The sequence below is a fragment of the Trachurus trachurus genome (assembly GCF_905171665.1).
Source record: "Trachurus trachurus genome assembly, chromosome: 8".
Taxonomy (NCBI): Eukaryota; Metazoa; Chordata; class Actinopteri; order Carangiformes; family Carangidae; genus Trachurus; species Trachurus trachurus.
In genome coordinates, this window is record NC_139905.1 from 22,757,144 (window position 1) to 22,779,863 (window position 22,720).

General features: G+C 41.8%; 1 protein-coding gene across 2 annotated transcripts; it reads right to left on the reverse strand.

Moving 5' to 3' along the window:
• Positions 1 to 120: 120 nt before the first annotated feature.
• card11 (caspase recruitment domain family, member 11) lies at positions 121 to 20,729 on the reverse strand. Of its 2 annotated transcripts, none has more exons than XM_083977243.1 (25): positions 20,485 to 20,729; positions 15,206 to 15,405; positions 14,949 to 15,086; positions 13,666 to 13,842; positions 12,495 to 12,643; positions 12,172 to 12,351; positions 10,786 to 10,932; positions 10,228 to 10,353; positions 9,932 to 10,126; positions 9,668 to 9,817; positions 8,852 to 8,921; positions 8,577 to 8,761; positions 8,326 to 8,432; positions 8,095 to 8,135; positions 7,851 to 7,971; positions 7,535 to 7,736; positions 7,149 to 7,275; positions 6,825 to 7,068; positions 5,784 to 5,868; positions 5,121 to 5,216; positions 4,765 to 4,879; positions 2,534 to 2,716; positions 1,769 to 1,890; positions 1,001 to 1,116; positions 121 to 509 (listed from the first exon to the last, which is right to left on the reverse strand). In XM_083977243.1, exons 2-25 carry the CDS (start codon positions 15,393 to 15,395, stop codon positions 305 to 307), a joined length of 3,471 nt encoding a protein of 1,156 aa, XP_083833369.1. In that variant the 5' UTR covers positions 15,396 to 15,405; positions 20,485 to 20,729; the 3' UTR covers positions 121 to 304. The 2 variants fall into 2 exon arrangements, with proteins under 2 accessions (XP_083833369.1, XP_083833368.1); XM_083977242.1 differs by having other exon boundaries at positions 9,668 to 9,820.
• Between the last annotated feature and the right edge of the window lie 1,991 nt (positions 20,730 to 22,720).

Sequence of the window (22,720 nt, forward strand, 5' to 3'; positions counted from 1 at the left end):
CCACTAGAGGTCAGTGTAGCCTACATTAAGGACTTAAAGTGAAAGCTGGGGGTGCTAATAGGAAATTAAAGAACATTTTTTGTTTTCAGTCTGTTTATTTGTCGAAAGGAAAGGCACACATTTACAAAATATATAATGCATTTATTTTAAGCCTAGAGCGTTTGAGTGTCCGTTATTAAGTCTGAGCATAAATATATGGATTATGCCTAAAAGCATAATGGAGCCTACAAGATTTTTTTGTGTGTATTTTACTGTGCTCCGTTACACATTTAATTTTCTCGTACAGGCCAGTGTGTGGGTTTGTCTACAGGAGGTCCTGCTCCACCCAGACCGTCTTCTTCTGCTCCTCTAGTATTCTGTCTTTGATGACCCTGATGAGGTCCTCGGTCCCCGCCCAGGACTCGGGCTCCAGGCTGGCGTAGAGGCAGGGAATGCCCTCCAGTTCCTTCTCTTTTGCCCGACACAACCTCACAATCTCTTCCTCCGCCTCCACACGCAAAGACAACTTCCTGTGTGGACAGGAAACAGGAAGGAAGCAGCACTGTGGTGGTGAGTGCGGTAATGTTTGGAGCCCAGTATTTCTGATGAGATCCTGTTGACATCTGCAACAGTGGTCTATGTGCTTTTCTTGTAATACTCAGAAAGATAACACAGATTTACATACAGCTTCTCTTCTATTTAAAGACTCAATCCACCAGAAAAAACCTCCCCACTTGCATTATCATCATCAGACAGATCACACTGAAATACAAACAAGACATGTTGTATTCTCACCTTTGCCACTGGTTTAAGGTCAGATAAAGTGTGAAAAACTCAAATATATAGTAAATGCTCTTAAACAAAGTCATACAGTGGACTCGGTCTCATCCCGTCTGGAGCTGAAGTCTCATTAAAAGTTTGACGCATATGCATTTGGAAAAAGAGGTGGGGTTTGCAGTTGTGGGTAAGTGGGGCTGGGTATACATGTGAGAGTGAGTGAGTGAGGTTTACTTTGGCTTACCGTAACTTCTTGACATTTTTCTCACAGATCTTTACATAGATGATGATGGGGTAGATTTCTCTCCGTAGCAGATCTTTGACGCAGCTCAGCTCAGCCTCCAGCAGGCAGTGTTTGCCCTGGTGACGGGTGGAAAAACATGCACACGTGAACGTCACCAAAAAAAGCATTTATTTTCTCAGAAGGCTTTTGCCTGATTATGAGATTTAAAATGGAAACAGGAAGGGTAAACTTTATAAATTGGAAAATGAATATTTAAATGAATGGCTGGTTACGAGCAATAAAAAGTAAATTGTTGCTGAGTTAGATGCTAGTAAAGCTAAAGCCAATATCCACTTTGGTTTGTTTAGAATAAAGCAGACTGTAAATGATGGATGTAGCCTCTGTGGTGTGACCCACAGGTTTCTGAAAAAGTTTTGAATCTCAATGTGAGCTACTCGCCAGTACCAGACTCCAAAAACTCCTGGTGAATCCAAAATTGGACAAAGCCCAGACTTTGGTGCATGTCAGCTAGTGGCTAGTGTGTAGTTTCAAAGCTGTGCTCCCTAAGTCATTCAGAACTATATCAAATCGTTGAGTAAAATTAACTCCATCTACTCGTGCTGCAAATGGTCCCAATGTCTGTGATTTTCAGTCCTTACGTAAACATAGACATAGACATAAAAGCGATATTTCTAACTATTCTTTTGAGTGCACAAGTTTATTACTGTCAGGGACACTGAGAGCACATATAAATGCATCTGCACACACATATATTTTTAATCCGCATACCTTGCCAGCTACAGCCTCTATGTTTTCTCGGGTGATGCATTCAAATGTGGCGTGTTTCTCTTTGTAGTGAATGAAGGGCTCCACGTTCTGTTTGAGATGAAACTCCTCTTTGGACAAGGTGTCTACACGGCACAGGAGAATGATGGAAAAAAAGAAGTAAATTATGAAAGTATCTGAGAAATTTTTGGAAATGAAAGACAGAAAAAAAATCATGTTCGTATGTTAATGACCAGCATAAGAGGAACAGAAACCTCGGAGGTTATTTCTCTGGGGACTCTCCACATAATCAAGTCACCACACGGTGTCTTGGCTCGCCAGATGTTCGACTCTAATCTGACCCCTGCCTGCCCTGCCCCCCCGTCCTGGGACCATTTCGGTTCGTCATGAGACTGGGGAGTTGACTCGCTCCGGGCTTGACTGTGCATCTGGCACTTATTGCTATGATCACCAAATGAAAATCTAAACTGCTTAGTAACACTGTCATCATCAGCATCATCCTAGTTATTTAATTAATTAAATAATTATCAGCTTGACTATCCCCTATCCTTTCCCCGCTCTCACTCTTTATATTTAACATATTATAATACCTGACCTGAATCTCAAAAACAGCTCCTTTCTCTCTCCTTTCGTCCCCTGAGACAACTATACAATTTTGTCTACCTTTGATTCACAATAGTTGAACACACCAGGGATACGCCAACAAGGTGGAAATAATCCAGAATGAGTTGTGATCTTTTGTAGTGGAACAGTTCTTTCCACACTGACCTGGTTTGCAGATATTAAAGTCCATGGCGCCCCCCATGTTCAGTATTTTCTGGATAATGGTTTTGGCCAGAACAGCAGGTGTGAATAGGACTGGTCTTCTCCTCTGGGTCCTCTGGGGGGTGACTGGACTGTAGGGAATCAGGTTCAAACCCCTGCTCAGCTCATTGTCCGGGTCAGCAGCTTCTGTTTACAGCAATCACACATACAAGAAGAAGAATACATTGTAACACATTGCCCCCACAGACAGAAAGATGAGGTCGAAGAGGTGAATTATTAACCAGATCATCAATTTAAATCCCCCAATAGAGAAATTCTAAGATTTAACTAAAATAAATTGTCACACTTGTGAGTGCTCAACATGGTAATCGAACCCATGGAGTCACTAATTAGGACACTGAAGGAGCTGTCAACCTGTGTGTGTGTGTGTGTGTGTGTGAAATTATGCTGCTACGTGTATGAGAGTGCTGCCCCTCCAACACGCTGGGTCAGAGAGGTGCAGTAGGAAACGGCGGCAACACAACACAGATCAACATATCAATCAGAAACAGAGTTGGTTATGGTGAAATAACAGATACAAAATCTGTTCACCTGACTGTGTCTGGTACCCAGAGTAGAACTGATAATGTCAAGTGTTTTTTTCTGGAGGATGACATTTAACAATGAGGTGTGTCCCTGGGATGCATGGAGAGTGAGTTTACTGCTTGATTTCAGATTTTAACGTGTCAGAGATGCAAGACACATGTTTATTTCCACATCAAGAGGCAGAATTGCTACTAAAATGATAGGGTTGGTTAATTGATTGTTAATGAAATATATTAACATATTTTACTGTGGGTATTTGGCATAAATATCTACATATATCCACTGGATGGACGATAGTGTATCTCCTTACAGACACGTGGCTACATAAAGAGAGCTGGTCAGGTGAGTGAGGACATCTATATTGTACCAGATGTTGGTGTGTCTGGTATGTGACCTATGACTAAGTGAACAGACCTGCTCCGCCACACTGAGCAGATCTGTTCCAAGTTTCACATACGCTACAAACCTGCACTCACAGTAGATGTCTTCACTGACGTCATCCGATTGTGTCAGCTGCCAGTCATCAGGCATGTTTCAGTGTTAAACTTATAATTATAAAATGATAATCAGCAACATTTCCTTCACTGGCACCACCCTTCATGTAGTACACGTATCCTGTACACGTCGGCCTTTTGCTGGTGGGACTTTCCAGTGTAACAATGACAATAAATAATAATAATTTTAATTATATGGCACTTTACAAAACAAAGTTACAAAGTTTTTAATAATAATAGCTAACGTTATGCTATGTAACGTTTAGTCTGTCTACTTACTGTATCTGTCTGTCTAAAATACCTGTGTGTCCGCCAGCTCTCACAGGTTGCCATGGTGAATTTACCTGCTTAGTTTTTACTGAGTGAGATTTAGTTCAAACTCAGGTTTACATTCACATTTACATATATCCAAACTGTCATCACAGAAAGATACCCGTATGTATCTGTGTGCGTGCAAGCGTGTATGTGTCTGGTTGTGTTTTACAGAAACATATCAGTGATGATGGTTGACAAGCTGCAGAATTATCAGAGGAGTTCACTTACTGTATCAATAAAACTGGTCTCAGCTGCGGCACTGGCCTGAAGCTCAGAGGTTGCCACAGTAACTTGACCACATTACCACACTGATAAGAGCCCAGACAGAGACAGGCAAAAAGCAAAGATGTTCTCACATTTAGGTTTAGTGTGATAAAACCGTAGCTCCTATCAGAACAAGAGTTATAGACCATGATGACGTGTTTTTGGTGTTTCTAGCTTGCTTTTTGTTGTCGTCTGCAGAAAGATGATCTGCTATTCTGCTTAGAAATTTTTCTTGATCTGCTTATTCTTCAATTGACAGTTCAGCCGCTTTCACATCTAATACTTAGACCGCTTGCAGAGCTTTCACTTTTACTGAGAAATCTCAACTGTTTTAACTGATATTTCAACTTCACTCAGCGCGCACACTTAAACTGATAGCCTGAGTTATTTCAGCAGCTCTGTTAAATCTAACTTGAGTATTTGAATGTTGATTCCCACCATTGACAAAATTCATGATTTTACACATTTGAACCATTACAAATGTTTTAGCTGGAAATCTTGTAGGCTATTTTCTGGAGAAAATGTCGCCTTTTCTTTTTTTGTGGTCACACCAGAGTTTTGTCACCCTGCACCCACCTTCTGGTCTGAGTGTCTCCAAGCCTTGTCGGGATAGTGTTGCGCTGCTGTTGATGATTCTCACACGCTCATTGCTGTTCATTCGCTTGTACTTGATATCCACCCTGCTGACAAACTACGTATCAAAACAGACAGAGAAGGTCCTTACATAATGCAGTGTTGTTAATACCAAATATTCAAAAACAAATAACTTATGCAATCCTCAGTGTTGTTAAAAGGCCAAGGTTTTCCACACTAATGAGGTTATATTCATGTTTCAGGACGCCTGAGCCTGCAGGCTGTAGCAGAGGTTCACCATTTCCATGAACACACAGAGAAACAACTAGGAGGTTTTGTTTGTTTGTTTGGTTCAGCACCTGTATGATCTGAGTGAGGAAGATGCCAGCTCTAGACAAGCGTGGGCTGGCTTTGGGATCTGGCAATGGGCTGGCTTCCTCTGGCTGTAAACTGATCTGCGCAGGTACAGAGAAACAACTTTGTTATTCAGAGACTCAGGCAAGCAGATAAACAATAAGGTGTCATCAACAAAGAAAAAAAAACAGCTGCGTGGTGAGAACTGCAGAGACATTAATCATGCAGTAAATCACTTGCTTACAGCATGCATTACATGTACCACAGTCCTTGTCTGTGTCCAAAATCTTTCCGTCTTTGCTTTACAGTGGTCTCTTTAGGCATGTATGCTATTTCTGCAAACAGTCACGCAGTGCAATGCACCACATTCAAGAGATGTGAAAGAGAGCCTGAGGTTCACACCTTCTCCCCCCAGTCTAAACCCTTCCACCCAGATGTCCTGATAATGAGAAGGTCTTGTTAACGCAGCCACAAAAATATGTTCACTCGCTCATCTCACAGCCTTTAAACAGTTGCCAACTACTGAACTTACCACATCACGCCCCGGAGGAGTTGCTTTAACATTTTTGTCTAATTAAATAGGAACATGTTGGTACATCGGCACCACAAATATGTTAATAAATAATATGTGTATGAGTGAGAGACAGTTGTTCAAAGCAATTTCTTACTCTACTGTTGCGGTGGCTTTCGTTTTCTTCTTTCCCCCCTCGACACACTAACTTCTGAATCTTCACCAGGAGCAGCTGCTGGGCCCTACACTCACACACACACACACACATACATGCACACATTGTCATCATTCTGTCAAGCACATCATTTTAACACAATTAAAAAAAGCAAGAGCAAAGTGTATGGTCATATAAATCTGCTTTCTGTCAGTATGATTACGGTCACTTTACATCCTGAAAGCAGATGGAGACCCCTTGGACTGGTGAACTTTGCATAGTTGCTCAGCTGCTCAACATCATCTTTGCATCTTGTTCAGGACCATGAAGCACTGACGCAGAACAGATGCATATTAGTCATTTCCAGTATTTCCACAGCGTGCTGTGTGCTTTAAAGAGGCCATTTAAGTTTTCTCTGCTGCTCTGCATGGCTTCTCGCCAGGATCATGTGGAGCAGTTGTTGCTTCACATGAGCTTTGGCCACTAATGTGCTGGCCATCACTGGAGATGAAAAATATGCATGCTTTCACATCCAGCAGAATTGACCACTGTAATGCTGGCAGGGCCGTTGCTAGGAATTCTGAGCCACCTGAAAGAATACTAAAATGGGCCCCTCCCCCCTGACTTTTCCACTTTTATTTTCTACTACGTATGTATTATCATTTTTTATTTAGCCTACATTGTTTTGATACTAATGCAGCATTACTATGAGTATTAGTCAGGGTTTTATGCAGAATAAATCAGTCATACAAAGATTAGACTACTGGGTTTTTTTGTGGGCCCTACTGGGTGCTGGGCCCCTAGAATTATCATCACCTTTCTCCCCTACACAACTGCCCTGAATGCTGGAAGCATCTTTACATATAAACTGAAAATATCCCTCTTCAGTCTGGTTTTTAATTAATGGTTGGCTGAACGATCGTAAATAAAAAGCCGATAATGCTAACGATGTCTACGTAGAAATAGCAAAACAGGTCCAAACAAGAGGTTTCATCAAACTCTCGGTCTTAAAGTGCTTGTATTTGTTATAGAACAGCTCTGTACCGTGAGTAGCTGGGTATGGTGCCCCGCTCGCCATGGTCATGGCTGGTGTAGGGGTCCACACGGCTGCACAGCCACTCACAGTGGCCTTTGTGTCTGGTGTCCTGGACGTGCACCACTTCATCACACCGCACGCTCAAGGAGCAGTTGTCCGATTGGCCAGAGATGTTGAGGTTGACACGTATGAAGAAGGAGTCGCCAGAAGCCAACGTGCCATCTGCTAGATCCCTCTGAAGACGACGGTAAGCTGAAAAGGAACGCGCATTTAAACACACAAAGTCTGAATGTCACACAAACAGATCAAAGTCCAGTGAAAACGGCACATACCATCATAGTTGGCTCGGTAGTGCAGTCGGACCGATCCGGAGCAGTGCTGCAACGTCCAGTGTGCTTCTTCCTGAGTGCTCGTATCCAATGAAACACTCTGGCTCTCCCCACGTACGCAGCCCTCAAGCTGATCAGTCACAGCACAACAGAGATGGTTAACACATTCATGTTCTTGGTTTGTTGTATTTAATTTTGACACATTTTAAAATGAGTCCCACGTTTTGAAAAAAAATGGCTGTTTTGCAGGAAAGAAATGTGAACTTCCTTTGACTGTGCACCTTCTGGGTTCTTAATAGTTATATTATAATAATAATATTATATAAAAGTATTTTTGTACAGCAAATGGTTTGAATGGGTTTTTGTGGACATATTTGTAACCAACATACCAAAAGGAGGTGGTGACCTTCTCGCAGCCCGGCCTTCTCAGCGATGGAGCCTGGCTGAACAGCCGAGATGAAAATCCCGCTCTCATTGCCACCAACCAAAGTGATGTCCTTTAAAAGATTGTCACCTAGCAACGACAGCTCCTGCACTGGCTTGAGGGACGAGCTGATCCTCGAGAAGGAGGACAGAGACGGACGGAACGGCCTACACACACACACACAGACAAGAAAAAGTGTGAGAGTGGACAGTGGGATGTATGTGTATGTGTGACTTGTGAGGATTGTGTTGCATGTGAGCACATGAGTGTCTGTGTTGTACCTCTCCAAAGAGAACTTCCTGAAGATATTGTTGACCTGCTCCAGGTCATAGGTGTCCATTCCTTCAGACGGGTGGGACGAGGAGGATGAGTGGACAGAAGGAGGACCCCGCTCTTCATCCGCTGGGGAAAGAAACGACGGACAGAGACAGAATAACAAAGACATCCATTTAAACCAGGCAAACAAAAGATAAATTCAGGTCATCATCGGTGTGAGTTTGGGATATGTGTCAAAGCAGATTTTACCATAATCATTTTCCATGTTGTCACTGTCAAAGTCCAAGATGCTGAAACAGATGAAACAATTGTTCATTTATTCGTAGCAAGGAATAGAAACAATCCTGCTCAGATTCATAAAAGATAATGTAAATATTCTGGCATGTAACCATCTCCATCGACATGACTGATAAAGACAGAATGAAAAATCACACATGTGCAAAACTTCGATTAACTGACATGATTAAAGGCTGTGATTACCTTCTGGGTTGGAAGTCATGTTCCTTCTCCCTCTCTCTGCGATACAGGGATCCTGTCTCAGGTGGTTCAGCCAGAATGGACAGCATGCTGTCGTTACGGTAACGCAGCTGGAGCAAGAAGCAGAGGTTGACATTACCGCCTCAGAAACTCAAAAAAAAAATGTTGAAATATAGTTACTCAACACAGCACAGAGCAACACGATGCTTTGATCTCCTGGTGCATTGACCTGACAGACAACACTCTGGGCTCACCATGTTGGGCCTGTCGCCTGCCTCCGAAATGGGGAAAGTAAGTGGCGAGTAGCAGCACGAGGAGAGAGGAGGAGCTGAGCTGGGAGGACATGTGGGGGACATGATGTAGCTGGGAGAGGAAGGGAGGGAGCTGCCGTTGATGCGCGGGTGTGACATGTGGATGTCAAGGAAATCTCCTCCGTTGACTGAAAAAGTTGGAGACAAATGTGGATAAACTTTGACAAAGAAGGAGCCACTGTTCGGGTGAATTAATCAAATATACGGCGGTGTGTTACCTGCAGGCGGAGCAACCTCCGAGTTCACTTGACTGTCTTTGGGGAAGCAGACTGGAGACTTAACCCTGATCTAAAAGATAAAGGACAAGAAGGATAAGTCTTTAGGCTAGGGTTAGGCTTAGGGTAGGTAAAAAAAACAAAAAACATTTTACTTAAACCATTCTGTTGACAAAAGGGCGTATAAATAGCTAATAGCCACTGAACTGCAGGGATCTTCTCTATATAAATGTATTTATTTATATTTATTTGCATACTATCAAATTTCTCGAGACTTAAAAGGTACTTGAATTCAACATAGGCTTACAGTATATTGGTTTATAACAGATTGAATGTGACTGGAGAGACACAGGTGAGCACACACAATCTAATCCATGGTTTGAACCTTCAGATTGGTCATGATGGATAATGCTGGTGCTTTTAACGAATATGTGCATTTGGTTTAATCCTTTTTTTGGATATTACACAACGTTTTGCACGTAAAAATGTTGCAAATGAGAGACCCACACGTACTGAAACTGATTCTGACTGGATTCACTCTGAGAGTGTCAGAAAAGTGTCCCAGTGGTTTCTATGATGTAATTCATCTACCAGCAGCAGATTTTCTTTGAACAGCAACTTCAGTGAGTTTCCTGTTATACATATTTGTATCATCTATTTCAAATATACTAGACTGTTAAAGACTCTTAAACTTAATGTTCTTGTAGAAAACATCTGTAGGGATTTATAATAAAGAATGAACAGTATGGCAGGCAGGTGTTTGATTCATCATGTGATAGTAAATAAGTGATGAAGTGCGGGTGATGTACAGTGACTGACCACCGCTTTAAAATTAGGTCTGCGTTTGAGGCGAGGCTCATCGGGGACGGCCTCTGGCGACTCATCGCTGGACCACTCTGATTGGCCGGGAACAGGTTTAAACTCCTCCCCGTGAGAGATGATGGTTGGATGCAGGTCTCTCTGCAGAGTCTGCTACAGAAAAAAAGGGAAGACCAGCAACTCTTTGAAGCACAGTTGAGATGAGATAAGATCCTGTGATTATCTATAGTCAACATTTACACTTGTTTGCTCTGTTGCGCCAACCTGGTCTAAAACAATGTCCTTGGACACCCGTCGCAGCCGAGACTCCAGGGTGACCAGCTTGGCTTCTTTGCGTACAATTTCAATCTGGAGTTCATCGCTCTTCTCCTCCAGCTCTCTGATCTGCTTGCGATATTTGTCCTTGTCAATCAGACTCTGGGAGAAATGGTGCTGGGCCTCGTCTCTGGCTCGAAACGCCTGCAGCCGCGGGGGAGTGTCAGTGAGAAACACCACAATATGCACAAGTGATCACACACAGAAAAACATTCAAATGTCATGGGTTATTTGTGTGTTTTCACCTGGTCCCTCTCCTTCTCCACCTCATCTAGCTGAATGCTGACGGTGTCCATGCGGTTGCGATACATCTCACAGTCTTTCTGCAGTGTAGAGCACTTTAGTTCCAGATCCTCCTTCTCCTCCAGATACTGCACACACACACACACACACACACACACATGCACGCACACACACAAAAACACGCATACCATAAGGGGAGTTATTTAGAGGTTATTTGGCAAAGAGAGACAAAAAGGAGGAAGAGAAACAAAGAAGGAGAGAAAGGAAATAGACTCCTGAGGTGGGTGTTTCAGGGTGTGTTTTACACCGAGTCTCATGGGCTTTGACTTCTCTGATCTGATCATGGGTTTCTTTTGTGTGTTTTTGTCAACTTGTCCTTCTTTCCAGTTTGACTCTGTTTCACATTCACACAGGTTCACACTACCATTCATTTGAATGAGAGTTTAAACCAGCAGCCACTTAGTCATGAGACCACTCGTCTAACTTCCCCATATGCTACATCCTTCATGAGTATGTAGGCTACTTATTTGTGTGCGCGTGCGTGCGTGTGTGTGTGTTACCTTGTCTCGTAGTTCCTCTGCCTGTCTGACTTCTTCATGTAGGTTGTAGAGGCGGTTGACCAGATCCTGTCTGTCTTCTAGTGCTTCCTGTCTGTCATGCTCCAAAATGTCAAGGATGGCCTTGTCTGACGCAGGCAGGGGACCAGGCTGGGTGAAACAGAAAAAACACGACTCACGCATCGTTGGATGTGAACCTAGTACGACCACGTAGCAAATAACTACTTCAGGACGTTTAATCACATCTTTATTTCAAGGGCCAGATATTTTTCTGAGGAGTTGGTACAGACCAAAGAGCTTAAAGGAGAGTGACTGCTGGACTTTAACTCCTTGGCTAGACATAAACAACACATAGACAGAGGTGTCAAACTCATGTTTGTTCATGGGCCACATGAAGTGCAATTTGATCTCAAGTGGGCCGGACCGGTAAAATAAAAGCCATAATATCCTACACATAAGTACTCAGTGAGCATTATTAAGATGATTTGTATAACTATCCTTATACAAAACATATTAATGACCAACCAGAAATTTGACATGTTTGACAACCCTGCTCTATAGGGGTGGGAGAAAAAATCGATTCACATAGATATCGCGATATCTTTTTTGACGATTTTTAAATCGATTTTTTTTTTTCAAAAATCGATTTTTTTTTTTTTTTTTTTATTTTTTTTTGAAATTTTTAAAATATTGTGCAATGTGTATTTGTTAGCCTCTTTTACATACAGAGAGTACAGGCTTTGAAAAGGGTTTAAGTTCACTTTATAATGGAGTATGTTAATTTATAGGCTTCTACAGTGTTTGTGTGCAGATAAATGTTAAAAATCGAGAGAATCGGCGATATCGTAGAATCGCAATTTAAATCGAATCGCCATCCAAAAAATCGTAGAAGAATCGAATCGGGAGAAAAGCATATCGTCCCAGCCCTACTGCTCTAAGACATTAGCTTTGTCAAAGTGGAGTAGATATGAAATCTATCAATACAGACTGAATATGTGAGAAGGCTGTAAAATAGTCCCAGCTAGTTTCATAATCAACATTTAATATTAGTAGGCTACTCATTAAAGGGGAACTATGCAATTCCGGTCGCCTTTTCACTGTTCTGCTAACCCTCCCCCCAGCCATGTGCATTTGTTTTCAATGAAGCCAGCGAGAAAGCAATCCATTGCCCGCTGATCTTGCAAAGCTGGTTTTCAGCCAAGAGACACTAGGTGGAAGGCACAAGTTACAAGTCATTTAAGGCCTATTTAACAATCACAATTACTCTGAAGCTGTTTAATTAAGGTAAAGATGTAACATAGTTTAGGTAAAAATCTTGAATAGTTCCTTTTTAAGAAAGAGCCCACCTGTGTGTGCCTGTGTATGTGTGTGTGTGTTTGTGTTTCATACCTGTATGATGGACTGGAGCTCCTGTAGCTTGATCTTGAGCATCTCGTTCTCTCGCTCCAGCTCAAAGATCTGCTCTCTCTTTGGCCGGTTCTCGATGTCATTCTTCAGCTTGAGACTCTGCCTCCTCTCCATCTTACACTCCTCCTCCACCTTGTTCAGCCTGTGCTTCAGCTGATCAATCTACACATACAGAGACAATGAATAATACGATAGAGAAACGCTGCCAAATTGATCCTCTCACATTACATCAGAGCTCGCTGTCATTGTTTTATCTATTATTTCTGCACAGGCCGCAGTGCAGTGGCACACGTGTCTGTCGGTACCTCTAACTGCAGATCTCGGCTCCTCATCACTGCCATGTTCTTCTCCTCGCTCAGCGCGGCGTACCTCATGGCCAGTTTGTAGTTTTCATCTTTGACCCTCAGCAGCTCATCACTGTACGAGTTTCTCTCCTCTTTCAACTTGTTGTATCCTGGAGAAACAACCACAGTCACTTTGATTCAAGCTCAGTCTTGGCCAGTTATACACACACACACTGTAGGTCCTGACCTGTAATAATCACTGCACAATGTATCACATAAATATTCTCGCTTTTTTACTTTTTTTTATATCAAATTACATATAATATGATAGGTCACTGCTCTTTAAGTGATAAGGGTAAAATTCCCTCCCTTATCATGCACATTACACCTCTGTCATGCAGTGTCATGACACCTGACCCTACCTTGAACTTCACTTTGCCTTTTGTAGTTCTGTTTTTAAATATCTAAGCTCATGCTACAGTGGTTAAATTTTAGACAAGTGTTTTTAATAAAGATGCTGCTACGTTATTTCAATCATTTTAAGTGGGAGAAAAATTTAAATTAAGTTCTTCAAAGCTACTACACAGCCACTTTATAATAAACCTTCAAATGGCCTCTTTTATTTTTGCTTTGTTTCAACCCTGCGCTGCATGTGGCTGCACATTAGCTGAATCCTTGTCATGTATTATCTTCAACATAGAACAGAGCAGCTAAACTGAATGAAAAGAAACCAGACCATACTGTAATTTGACGTTTAAAGTTCAAAGTTGTACAACATGGCAGCTACACTACGTATATCTAATTGAAGGCAGCATACAGCTAAACATGGTAAGAGATAAGTGTTATTTTTAGCACTTGTTTAAACGTGAAAGTGAAGCAACTGCAGAGTTCACACAGGACATGATGACAAATACCACTGTCCTACTTTCATACGGGGCTTAGTCGACAATGAGCCTGGCAAGATCATTAATAAATTCTGTGGTGCACCAAGCTGGGGGGCAAAGGGTAAACCAAGCATGTGTGGCAGGCTGGCAGCGGTTGCACTTTCAGTGAACACGGTTTGGATTCATGATTATTGTTTTTATACAGTATCTTTAAATCAGAATTCAGTGGGGGAAACACAGGTGGAGGAGGAGTCTTACAACGTCAGGACCAGAAATGATCTGAGAACGAGCATGTGTATTTGTTTTACTCTGTTGGAAGGCCTGGAGCTCCTGATTGGCCAACCGTAGCTTCTTCTGCTCGTCCTCCAGCGTGCGGTTCTTCCTGCTGAGCTCCGTTTGCTGCAGGGTCTTGACTTTGGTCTGCTGCTGTAGCTTCATCACCTCGTTCATCAGGAACTGCGTCAGCCCCTCTTGGCCTTCCTCCACTGCAGCCAGATCACAGCAGATAGCAGGCACAGAAAGAAGATGTGTCACTGGAGATAATAAATACTCTGCAAACTGAACCAGACTCCTCTAGATGGTCTAACTTTGTTGGCTAAATTGGATATATTTTTTAACCTGAACCAGTTGAACAAGATCTATAAGAGCTGTATTGAGATAATAAAGGTGACACTGTGCTAAAAAAAAAAAAAAAAACTGATACAAATAATATGGTAACACTTTATCTGACGCCTATCTCTATAATGCATTATAACCATATTTATGATGAGTTATAATGCAGTTATAGCACTGTATAACTATAGTTATAAACACTCATAAATGATCATAATGTTTTATAACACTAATCATAACACACTATAAAGCATTTTATCGTGACTTATAAGGTCAGGTATTATAAAATGTTATAATGACAATGCCCACATCGATAATGCATTATAAATATAGTTATAATGTGTTATAACTTGCTATAAACGTGTATAACTATAATTATAAACACTCATAAATAACCATAAGGCTTCATAACAATAAGCACAACACATTATAGAGCATTTTATAATGGCTTATAAGGTCATATAATGCTCTATAATGTGTTATGCTTATTGTTCTGAAGCCTTATGATTATTTATGAGTGTTTATAATGATAGTTATACACGTTTATAAGATAGTTATAACACATTATAACTATATTTATAATGCATTATCGATGTGGGCATTGTCAGTGAGTTACTAACAATTATAACGTATTATAATACCTAAGTGATAAAATGCTTTATAGTGTGTGATGATTATTGTTATAAAGCATTACGATCATTTATGGGTGTTTATAACTATAGTTATACAGTGCTATAACTGCATTATAACTCATTATAAGTATGGTTATAATGCGTTATAGAGATACCAATAAGATAATTGAATTGAATTATATAACAAAGTAATTACATGTGTTTCTTGGTGTATTTCAGAAGATGGTTTGTATCTTAGTTTGTTTGCAAGTGGCTCAGGTGGTCAAGCTGTAATGTAACATGTATGTAAAGGTTTGTTTGTCAATCCATGACTTGCATGTGTCTGCATCCTAAGGTGTCAGTCTCACCTACGATGGTGGAAAAGCGACGTGTTGGATCCTTCCCCGTGACCTGCTTGTACAGTTGGGGGTAGTAAAGCTCCAGACTTTCCAGAAACGCCACATAGCCCCGCTCCCCTTTAGTGTGGAGGATGTCGAGCAAGCGGCCTGATGGAGGAGGGATTAACATCCTTTAATCATCAAAGATAATAGTATTTCCCCCTAAAGACACAATAAGATTACAAACACGCATGCACACAGACACGCACACATCCCACTCTGCCTACTTGTGCGGTTTGCTTTGGAGACCAGCAGCATGGAGTTGAGAATCTCATCCTCGTCCTGTTCATCCAGGACTTTGCACTGGCGGAGGTAGGGGGTGAGCTTTGACGGGGAGATGTTGCAGCACAGGTCGTAGCGTTTGCTCTCCACCTTCTCCCACAGCGCATCCACATCATCACACGTCCCGTTCTCCATCTCTCACACCCTGAGGAAATGCAAGACCAACAGAGGCCGTTGGCTATACGCAGTGTGTGTTTGACAGCATCCCCTTACTCAAAACAGATAACAAAGCCGCACTTCATTAGGTCAACTGGACAAACTGACACCTTGTGTGAAAATAAGCACCAAATAGTGTATGCAAAGTAAGACGGAAGTTTAGATATATCAAGTCCTGAAAGGGTCCTGATGCAAAACATTGCAGACGTCTGTTTTGCCCCCTTTTAAAAAACAACAACAAAAATCCATAGGCTATACCACTAAACCAGGGTGGGTACAGGTTGCCAGTCTATCACAGGGCTGACACAGAGAGGAACAACACATACACATTCACACCTAGAGGTGATGTACAGTCACCACTTATCCTGCTGTGCATGTGTTTGGACTGAGAACCTGGAGAGAAGCCCCACAAGGAATCCACCTGTCTAGTGTTGAATAAGCTGCCTTTAATTTTAACATGTTTACTTGTGCCTCACATACAATTCTTAGATGATCCTTGACTTATAAAGTGCGTCAGATAAGATCAAGTCTGAACTCGTCTGACACAAAGTTTGAGGTTATCAGTGGTTGATTGCTTGTTGTTGATTAAGTACATTTGATCAGACTTGGTGAACGGGTGGAGCATGGGAGGGGGCTGAAGAACCTGTTATAGGTGAAGAAACATAATCATATAATCCCTTAAGGTAAAAAGATCTATGATTTTGTACAGGATAGCCCAGATCCAGTTCTGGTGAAACTAAGAGCCTGGTTAGCCACAAACGTTGTTGTTGCAAATGTTTGGCATTTCTAAACTGTGGTTTTCTCATTCGTTATCAATCGCCATAGACACCAGTATGTCTGCCAATGTAGTTTATCAGCCCAGTTTATCAGTCTAGATCTAAACCTACTCAACATCAGCCTGTAAACATTGCCATGGTGAGCTTGTTAGCACACTGGTATTCACCTTTAGAGTAAATTAAAATACAAATAAAAACCAGAAGGTGTTATCACTGATGATCTGAATAAGGATAAATCCATAAAAATGAGCCACGCAGTGATGGTGTGACCACTAAGCACATAAAAAAAACCAAACATGTTTATTGACTGGCAGCCTGTGCAAGGTGTAATGCTGTGTGATATGATCAAAGGAATGATATGAAGTATAAACAAAGCAGGGACAGACTGAGGTTTTGCTCATCTGGGTCCCACACATTCTCCACTTCATCTGTTTCCCTTAGAAACAACCAAACTTCAACCAACTGACATCTTTCCACTGGCCTCTCCTGCCTCTCTTTACTTTTCCAGAGACGTATTTCTACTCTCTTTATCTTCCTCCTACTCCCACTTGATTTCCTCTCTCCATCATTTCAGTCTCTTTCTCATATAGACACACACACACACACATGCTGTCCACGCTCCTCTAGCATTTGCATGCTGCCTGGCTAGTAGGTGTTATCCTATAATCCTGCTTTGTGACTCGCAGGCTACAGTTAGGCAAATCGAGGCTATCTGATGTCATTACTGATGTAAACACACACAATCACTCACACTTTTGCATACAACTGCCATCTGCACCATGCATGTAAAAATATCAGCTTGTGCTTTCTTGCTCCAGACAAACACACAAACAGACAAATACTTGAACAGAGCGGATGGGGCCGTCGGTTGTCAGCCGGTCAGTGTGAATGTCTCTCGTTCGGCTCCTTGTAGACTCAGACAGTCCATGAGCAAAATCAATGATGAGCTACTTTTCAAACGCAGTCTGAGGCGGAGAGAGATATCACACTCTTTCAACACTTGAAGCAATTATTTCTATCTAGAGTGTGTATGTACTGCTACACTCACAGCAGATGATGAAACCACAAGCACTTAGACTAACATACACCCGTGCACTCATGCAAAAGTACACAGTGCACACACACACACACACACAGACAGACCTCCTCACTAACCACATTCATGTTTCCTCTTCTCTCTTCTCTTATTTTGGAGTTCATTACCGAGAAAACTCATCCTTGCTTCCTCCTTTTCAAACCAGATGTGTGTAGAAGCTGTCTTCCTCTCCTCTCCTTTTAGTCTTCTCAGTCAGCTGCTTTTGTTTATAGTATTGTGGTCAGGGGAGTTGATCGTCTTTTTTAGAGCGGCGTGTGCATGTCTGTGTGTGTCCTCAAACTAAACCTCGCATTTTCCCTTTTTTTTTTTTCATTCATCATTCTACAGAGATACAGACGCACAAAGCGTGACTCCGTACCGTCTTGCTGGACACTGAGCATTTCTTTCCAATATCATCTCACACCTGCTGGCAACTCCAACTTTTTACTGCTGCCTTGCTATAGCTTTATATGTCCTCTACCGGACATCCTTATTACCAGCCTGCTGCTGATAACACAGTTATTTTACTACATGCAGTGCAAAGTCATACAGTGTGCCTAATATGAATGCAGAATGTCATTTTGTCAACAAAGGAAATACATTTATAGCCCACTACGTTCACAATTTTCATTTAACGTGTCACGTATGCGCATGACTAACTAGTGCCATAACTGGAGTGTGATCTGCAGTCTGCCCTGAATCTAAAATAGATCCTGCATTTGCATTTAAAAATGCAAATGTTGGCTTTTAGTGGCAAAGTCTTGAATTGTCTCCAAAAAGATTTCATCATGTCGACAAGACTGTGGACTTTTGCAGCACATTGTCTATCATTATATGATTTGAATCAGTAAATAAGAAAAAACTATCAGAAAAATATGGAGTACAAGTCCTGTGTATATGACAGTTTCATGTCTTTGTAGTAAAACCTTCTCTCCATGACCAAAAGAAAAAATAAAGTAGAAACATGGAGGAGTTTTCATCTTGATCCGCCTTGTGTTTTCACCAATTAGAAAAACGATGTACTGTATTCATGTTAAAAGCAACATCTCTGTGTGGGTTAGGGATAGGATTACAGTTCAATATCAGATCGTTTTACACCAAGAGTGATGATTATCACACCAGAAAAACTGGAATTAATCTTCACACAATGCTGCGTTAGTTCCCATTGGTTGTTAAAGTAATCTATACTCTTTCATTCATCGTTTTTTCACTGTGATTTATACGTCTACATTCTATTTCTTATTCTATAATTGTTGTACATATTAGAGCATAATTTCATTTGCTGCTACAATCACTGGGACGTATTAGAAATTAGTTGAGTTGTGTGTTGTTGGTTCAGAGTTGTCGTGATTAGACGTAGAGAGGAAACATTCATTAGATTTGTTTTATGCTCTTTGTTACTTTCTGTGAGTGATGAATGATAAGCTGTTTAGTGGAAACAAACCCATTTCCACTTATTTTCCATGATGCTGATTTAATCTGCAGCAATTTATCTGGATTTTTTTGATCTAAAGCTTGATCTAGTCATTTAATGCAAAGAGACAGAGTGTGTAGGTGGAACACTCTTTGTTTGTGGCTACTCTGGTCATATGATTTTAGCTGTGGTGTTATCGCTGAATGAAAAACACAGATGATCCGGCGTGAAGGGACAAATATCAGTAAATTCCTCTTCAGTTCCTCTGAAATGTACACACACATACACCACAATGCCAAATGTGTGCGTGTTTACCTCACAATGTGTGACCCAGATTCATTAGTCTCAGCCAACCACAGCTATATTTTGCACACAAACTCACACAACTAACTACAGTCAGGGGAGACCAAGGTGTCCATCACAGTGGAAATCTAATCTACCAGTAGTCGTGTGCCACTGACTCTGACTCACCCAGATTATAGTCACGTCGACACAACATTTAATAGTGCAGCTTAGTCACTGACTGAACTGGTAGTGAGTGTTTTGCTTTCCATTGTGCAGCACATGCAGTTTCTATCGTGTTCCAGCACATAAGTCAACATGTGTCGTCTCTGTGTCTAAGAATCTCCACTCCCTCACGCAAATTCACTTCATTCAGCCCGTGTTCGACGGACGGCCTCGACAAGCATCACATGAGGGCTGTCCTGTCCTGCGTGCTCGGCTCGCTTGTGAGTGTTTCCTGACTGGGATTGGCCCGGGCAGAAGGCTGATGCACGGATATGATTGGTTCAGGTGTGCAAAACCATCATAAAGGCTCCATTGTCCAGCAGAATAGCTGAAGCATATATAGGAATGTGATATCTGGGCTCCGTCTGTGTTCTCTGTCCAATTGCCTGTGCCGATTTGCATGATTCTCAAAAAAGCAGAGCTCAGTCAGGTGCATCTGCTGCAAGCTGCAACAAACCACGTTATATATGTCACTTCTTATAACCCATGGTGATAAAAATGAGTCATTCTGAATTGGCCTCTCAGGGTGACTGAATAGTGAATGTTAATGCACTAGTAGTGTGCATAATTTTTTAAAGGAGCATTCAGTAGTTATATTAAATGCACTAGTGGTGTGCATATTTTTTAAAGGAGCATTACATTAAAGCAATCAGTAAAATCTATTCAGAGGTTGGGGTCAGTGCATCCTAATACATTAATCACACCTCAGTGTACATGACCTGTGTGTCCCTGATTCTCTCTCTCTCTCACTGGATCTCTTTGTCTGCACCTGCTGCAGGAATCCCAGACATTTTCTGATAGTGCCACATAATGACCCGGGGTTGACAGCCATTGTTCAGCAGCTTCAGTTCAGTCACTAAAAACCAAAGGTCTATAACTTTCTTCGTGTAGTTCGAGGTAAAAAACCACAGAGGCTGAACAATAAATAGCAACAATCACAAACAGAGTCAAACTGGTTTTCCTCTCGTCTCCAGATTAATCAGCAGAGCGAGTCAAGTGCACGAGAGACGGACATGCACTGAGTTATTAAAGCCTCTGAGAAGTGTTTTTGAGTATGTGGTCCTCTTCTTAATCATGCCACCAGCACAGATAAAGCGCAGCAGCAGTGTTGTGACAGGCTGCGGTGACAAGTCTGCGAGGTGAAACTGTCTAAGTGACTTCTCGATTTTTCCACTCAAACTTAACGCAGCTCCATCAGCCCGATGATAAAAACACTTTTCAACCTTATTTTCTCAGTGGACAAACACGTTAGCGCGTTCTGCACCACGGGAACATGATCGCAGTTAAGTTGCCTACCTGAGATGTGGGTTAAGGAGCGATAGTCCCCCCGGTGTCAGAGGGAAAGCACTCTTGGCTTAAGGCGTGGTAGACTGTTGTTGTTGTTGTTGTTGTTTTCTTGATTTCTTTTCCCCCCCCTTTCTTTTCCTTTTCATAGAAATCACGACAATCGGTGGTTGTAGTTTAGATCCCAGAGTCTCAGGTTGTCTCCATGTGTCCGAGAGAAAGAGAAGTTTGAAAGACGCAGAGGAGCGCATGGGAGTTGTGGCCCCGACTCACTGCCTCAGACACACACACACTCACACTCACACACACACACACTCACATACACACACTTACAAGAGAGAGAGAGCGGAGGCGGGCGGTGTGAGCGCAGATGGAAATAACAAGTTCATTGCAGTTAGGTGAGGAGGAGCGCAAACCCTGCTGCTCTGCTGCTCTGTGGCTGCCTTCAAACAGGACCAGAGCCAGGGCCAAACACCATTATAATATCGATACATTGTTGATACACTGCTGTAGGGACTTATTTGATGTTCTCACTATCTGAGTAGGTAGGGAGTGCTTTCCAGACTATTCATTTTCTTGTTCCAGAGATATGGTTTGTTATCCTGTTTGTGATCAACTCATTATTCAACCTCTGATATCAAAGCAACAGGCAAATCTTTTCTGTGAACGTGGAAACACTGAAGCACTGCCGGTCTGTAGCTACCAGTTCACCTCCACATCTCTCAAAAGGGGTTGATGTGCAAACTATATATATACTATATAACATAGACAGGATCTGAATACATCCTCCACCATTGATACTGAAAGAGGGCAATGAGTGTGTTTCACTTTTGATATTCAAATAACATTTTGGTTCTGATAGCTCTGCACTTTTACTCAGTGTGCAGGAATGTGAATGCAGGACTTCAAGGTAAATTTGTAAGATCTGTATCTCCTAAGATGTGTAAAGTTATCTGTGAAGTCAGGAGATGAGCCTAGAGTAAACAGAGACTATGTTTGAATATCTTGTATGCAGTGCAGTTTTTTTTTATCAGAATGTGTGATAAAATATTCATAATTGTAAATTGCAAAAACATTTAAATGGTTGAGTGCATAAGTGTAGACTTTTTTTTTCATCAGTGCTTCATAAGACGTGTTAACCCGCAGACAGTGTATAGGCTTTTTTTCACAGCATACATTTTTGGTCTTGACTTGTCATAGCAGGGAAAGTAGGCTACATGTTAGTAATGACAGTTGTGATACTGTAAAGGAGACAGTTGTTATCAATGTGACTGATTATGGCTGTGCTTTTCCTAGTGTGGTGGGGCAGAATATATATCTATGAGAAAGGTCTGTACATGTAGTAGTATTAGGCTTGTATGAAGTAACCAGCTGTAAAAATGTCTGTTTCATTTGAAAATGCAGTGTTGATGCGGGGACTGTTACAGTTTGTTTGACTGCTTGCGAACTGCCGTGCTGACTGGTTTCGTGGGGTTTGCTTGGACGCCAATACCACATCAAACAGTTTACTGAGAAAAGAGACTCGACCTTTAGATGTTCTCAAAAAATAACTAAAGCAGGTGTTTTCTACAGAGAGTTACCCAGGGACCACCCTACTGACAGAGAAGCAACCACTGGAACCACTATGGTGTGGGAGTGAGTAAAGGGATTCATTGTTTTTTTCTGACCTTTGGATGTCAAATGTTACTTTTGACTTTATCAGCAAAATCAAGCGCTGACTCTTGTTAGATGTAGACCTGCATGTGGCAAGGAGTGGGGTGAGAAAGTGAGTAATCAGGGGAGGAAAACAAGAACCAAAAAGGGGGCAGCCGCGCCACCTGCATGGGGTCTTTCACTCCAGGATACTGAAGGTCAAAAACCAACTGACTGTTTAAAAAGTTACGAGGACAGGCTCGTGACTGCACAGGCACAGAAAGTGGTCAGGACTGGAGTGGAGACACGCAAATGGTAAAGTATAATAACAAACTGATTTATTAACAAGAGATGAATGTGAGCACAATATACCCCACACCCAGTCATATTTTACATACTAAAATAATTAAAATCAGTCCACACAAAACTACAGCAGGATGTGGGCTGGGGCCACTAGTAAGGAGGCAGAGAGTGGCCCTTCTCACTCACACAGCACAACAGACCACAGTAAACATTCCCCAGTAATGTGTGTCACAGTGCCCTTAAAGCAGAAGTAAGCTGAATGTTTGTGTTAATATAAGTCTTAAATAGTTATATCTTCCGACAGCAATCACTT